The following is a 5004-nucleotide window of genomic DNA, read 5'->3' as shown; positions in this document are numbered from 1 at the left end:
TGTGCTCGGTACAATCTAGCGTTGTGGGATCGGGTACGGTCGTGGCATAGTGTGCTGCGCTTGGGCGACCTCAACATCAGGTACGACGTCGCTGTGTGGCAACTTCGGCGTGAAAATCGGGGAAAATCGAACAGAAAGCGAAAGGAGCGTGGATTTATCGTGTCAAACTCGAACGAAGGTTATCTGGCTAGGAAATCGTGGCATCGAGGACTAACGACGCGTCCAACTCGGGCCAAACTTGTAAACTCAGAAATAAACGGCGTGGTTTCGCATGCAAGAAATAAGTGCACAAGTTGCACTCATCGGAATCGTAAGAACACGCGTAAAACTTGAAAGAATGTTGGGAAATGATTAAAGGTCGGCTTAGTTTAAGACGAGGGCGGGCTTATGCTTGGAAAGAAAAGATGCCCTCCGGCATCGCGAGTATGTGGGTGTCACCTTGGGACTCAACACCACGCAAACATTTGACCTCTGGAGTCTCCTCTGACTCTTGTTCTCGGGCTGGGCCATTTCCCGGACGTTTATTCATGTTTGAGACCTTGTCGGGGTCTTTCTCAGGTCGGCATTCATAGCCGTCATCGACTAGGTCGGGGGAACGTGGGGTCTTTGGGGGCTGGGGTGCTCCATTGCCAGGACCAGCGCTAACGAGATTCCGGGAGGTAGGGCCGTTCATTGCGTCGAATACATCATGTATGTTAGCATCTTTGTCGATCAAATCATAATCCTGTTCTCTATTCAACTCGCGCGTAAGAGTGACTGAAATCGGCATCGAACTAAGCTCATCGCTGAGGCTGAGGGACTTTGGCTCTGATTTAGCCTTGAACTCGGTCCCATCTTGCGCTAGGCTGGGTCTGAACTGGATTTCGCGCTCCGCGGCTTGGGCAACTTCAAAAAGAATCACAAGGCCACCGTGGATGACATAGATGCCCTCTGGCGTCTCAAGCACGGAAACCTCGCGGCGGAAGTCGGTACACAATGTGGAACAACAATTGAGCTCATCGTTGAGGCCGGGAGGCCTTGGCTCTTTATGCTCGTGCTCACTGTCCTCTTGGCTGAGTCCAGGACTCGTGCAATGTTCGACTTTCTGCTTGGTTCAGACTCGCCATTGACTTCGAACAGGGCGATCTCATCATCGCAAATGACATAGGTGCCTTCCGGCATTTCAAGTGTGCCACTGTGGAGCTTGGCATCTCGTATATATTTGGCCTCTGGAGTCACCTTAGACTCGTGTCTGCGGACAAGGCCATTGCCCGAATACTCGATCGTGTTGGCATCCTTATCAGGATCTTTTGTGGGCGGTTCAACATAACCGTCATTGGACTCGGATGCGGTGGACGGCGTCCTAACGTGTTTAGGCGTTTCACCACCACGATTGGAATCGGATTCACACCTCAGAGCTTTATCTGGATCCTTCTTGGGTGGACTGCCAGATCCTTCATTGTACTCAGGTGTGAAATGTCGCATGTCTGCGCGCATCTTTGCTTCACCATACCCGCTGGCGCTGGACTCGTTACTAGAGTCCCAAACTGAAACACTGGATTCTCCGGTTCTGTCGCAAGCAACATGAGACTCATTCTCACTGTGGACTGAGGTCGCATCTTCGACTTCATGACTGGACACTTCGATCAACGCGGCATCGATTGGCTCGATCTCGTGGCAGCTGGACTCGGTGGAAGACTCGTCACTGCTGTACTCGATCTCGATTGCAGTGCTAAGGTTGGCCTTTGGCTGGTTGAGTCTGCACATCTCAGGTGTAAGAACCAGCGCGCGCGGGGGAAGCTTCTCATAGACTCTATCAAGCGACATGGGTGCGACTCTGGTCGCCTTGGCTGGAATGACGCGTTCAACTAGCAGCAACGGCTTGGGGTGAAGACTTTGTGGCATGTTTTCACTCTAGGAAGCTTGACATCGACGGCAGCGGCTTGGCTGGCAACTCGGAGTCCTTGGCTGACTTGCTGGCTGGGCGCTTGTCGCTCATTACTCTGGATTGACTCGAAACGACGTGGAACATTGCACAAAAGTTGGCATTGGTCATTACTCAGTGGTCTTGGGCCGGCTTTGGGCACATCGGGCTCAAATCCAAAGGCAAACTGGTACAAGTCCGACATCTCAGCGATGTCGGCGCTTATCTCTGGAAGCACAAAGCGCTGGCTGTCATCAGCCTCGGATGCGCTCTCGGAGTCATACAACGGGCTATAGGCTTCGTCTGGGCGAATAGGATCGGTGGGCGCATGTGCTAAGACTGCGGTAACTGGGTCTTCTGCAAAAATGTCGAGTTCTGAGTCGGATTCGAGGCCGTTAGGCCTTAGCTCTTGATCGTTAAGCTGTGGCACATCGGAGAAACTCGCAGAATTGTCGTAAGAAGTTGTCTCTAGGCTAGCGTCGTCAAACTCTGGCTGGGAAATGCATTCGTCGGTCACAGCAATGGACTCGGGCTCATAGACGCTGGGCGTCTCCCAGGTTTCGGACTGGGGTTGGCCCATCAGATCGAGCGTTGAGCCGCTGGAACTCATCTCTGGGGTCTCTGAGTCTTCTGAAGCGCTGGGGCTCAATTCCGTGTCAAACTTGGGCAGAAAGTCTTCAACTGTTGTAGATCGCGATGAATAAACCGGCGACGTGACAGACACACTGTCCTGAGTGGCTTGCTTGCCACTGGGGCCTTCGCTGGAACATGGGCTTGGTTCAGGCTCATCGCTGATGTCGCCATTAAACATAAATTCTTGAAGCAGCATCCGCGCTGTTGTGATAACGTCGCACATATGAGGTGGATCGGCCCACAGGCCTTCAATTTGGAGGTCAAAGCTGACTTGGTCCCTAAACTTGGATGGGAAGCCTCGGAAAAACAATTCATCACGCTCGATGGGAGTGAGGAGGTACCGGGCTTCGAGGGTTGCAGCGATAATGCTGAACTGGCGCAGATACTGGTCGAAGTGGTCAAAAGTCGTCATCTTGCGACGTTTCTCTACGAGCTTGCACAGATCGTTGGTGCGATATCGGTCTTCTTTGTCAGCACCGTGATGAATCAGCAATTCAGTCTTGAGTAACTGCCAATCTGATTTCTTGAACCCGTCAAGGGTGGTAACGAACTTGGCTTCCTTCTTGGAACAATACGCGATAAGGAAGTCGCACTTCTGGGCCTTCGTGAATAGTGCCACGTCGGCATGCGACTCATACTTGCGGAGAAACCTGGCAATTCCTTTGCCTTTGAACAGAGGCGCTTCTGGGGTGCGGGGAATGGGCATGGGAACGTATAACAATGGCGATTCAATAGCCGAACTCGCAGCCATCTTGAAAAGTCAACAAAACGAAGTAAGAACTTGAGAACGGATTGTCGGGATCACTTGGGACCCGCTCCGGCAATACTTGGAGTGATTCTCTATGCCGCTTGTCGTCCGGCTAGGAGAGGAATCGTAAAAACGAGGGTGAAACGGAGTAAACGGAGTGACACGTCGCAAAAACACGTTGCAAACTTGATAACCAGATAACTAATGCAGGCTCCTGTACTCTCTTCTTGAGAACTGCCAGGAGTTAACCACTTGAGCAATAAACCCGACCTCCTGTGCCTCGTCGTGAGATCCGCCAGGAGGAACAATCGCGATAAACTTGCTGAATGGCAACACGTCGCTAAAACTCGATAACAAACTCGGTGTCCTGTGCCCTCGTCTTGAGGTCCGCCAGGATAAACAATCGCGCAACTTTCTTAATCTTGCAGGTGTGTGAAACGTGTGGATCCGTAGACTCGGAGATCCCTGGCTTGTACTTCTGCCTCTTCTTGAGGTGCAACAAATGGTGTAGATAGTCAATGTCCAAAATAACGATGGTGTTGTCAAACAAATGAACAGATGGTGAAACTTGCGTGGTTGAGAACTCGGTGTGCGCGACCCTTCGGAATACCCTCCCCTGTAAGGACCACCAGTTTTGTAACGGGTCTATCACCACTAGACTCGAGACAGAAGAGAGGGGAGGGTTGGAGTGGTCGCATGCACAGGTTTTGTTAACTTGGTGTGGATTTCGCTACTCCTCACTGTCTAGCTAACTATACAGCTGGTCACGGTATCACGGAAGAGTCCGAAAATGACAAATAAGGAAAGAACAATAAGAAAAGGAAACATCCGGCTCTAATGGAATCAGAAAAATCAGGAAAAATAAGAAATATGCAGGAGAGAACATTGGCTAAGGGTGGTAGAATCGCGGGATTTGGCTTGTTTATGGTACACCAGCAAATCCCCGTTACAGCGTGCCCAGGGAATAACACAGAATCATTCGGCTCATGAGGTGCAAGCCGTGAGACATGGAACTTCGCAAAGATATTCCTTTGCCTCAACACTGGGGGAAGCCTGAGGACGTAGTTTGATGAGTCCTCAAATACCTCCAGTATTTCGCAAGGGCCAATATAGGTTGGCAACAACTTGTGCACCCTCCCCTTGGGGAGGTTCAGATCTTTTGTTGAAAGATATGCATAGTCCCCCTTCTTCAGTTTGGGGGAATCAGGGTGCTGATGTCGGTTCGCCTGGATGACCTGTTCTACACGACTCTTGATAATAGCGTTGTGAGCAGCCTGGATGTTGTCCAGGGCCCGCTGGGCAAAGGATTTTACCCCCAGCAATTCAGATGATGGCAGAGACATGGTCATCTGTGGGAGGTATCCATATACTAACTCAAATGGGGCGAATCCCATTGATTTATTCACACTTGAGTTCAATGCGAATTCTACCATGGGTATATGCACAGCCCAATCTCGTTGATCGGGTCGGACGAATGACTGAAGGATCTGGACCACCATCTGGATCACTCATTCTGCTTGGCCATCCCCTTGAGGATGGAACGCGGTGGTTAACTTGAGTTTAACACCCATTAGTTGGTGCAACTCAGTCCAGAATTGAGACATAAACTTTGTGTCATGATCTGACATGATGGATGTTGGCATGCTGTGCAAGCGCACGACATGTTGCAGGAACAAATGCGCCAGCTCAATTGTCTTGACCTGGGTCATCATGGGCACTA

At 50.9% G+C, this 5004-nt stretch overlaps 1 protein-coding gene across 1 annotated transcript; it reads right to left on the bottom strand.

Moving 5' to 3' along the window:
* Window positions 1-385: 385 nt before the first annotated feature.
* Window positions 386-1476, bottom strand: EI90DRAFT_3016296 (uncharacterized protein; the record flags this gene model as incomplete). The annotated part of the gene is made up of 2 exons (XM_039056972.1): window positions 386-952; window positions 1042-1476. The coding sequence occupies 2 exons, from the start codon at window positions 1474-1476 to the stop codon at window positions 386-388; spliced, it is 1002 nt and encodes a 333-aa protein (XP_038916368.1).
* Between the last annotated feature and the right edge of the window lie 3528 nt (window positions 1477-5004).

The sequence above is a fragment of the Cantharellus anzutake genome (genome assembly GCF_015039405.1).
Source record: "Cantharellus anzutake strain C23 chromosome Unknown EI90scaffold_22, whole genome shotgun sequence".
Taxonomy (NCBI): Eukaryota; Fungi; Basidiomycota; class Agaricomycetes; order Cantharellales; family Hydnaceae; genus Cantharellus; species Cantharellus anzutake.
This window is presented reverse-complemented; position numbering and strand designations above follow the sequence as displayed.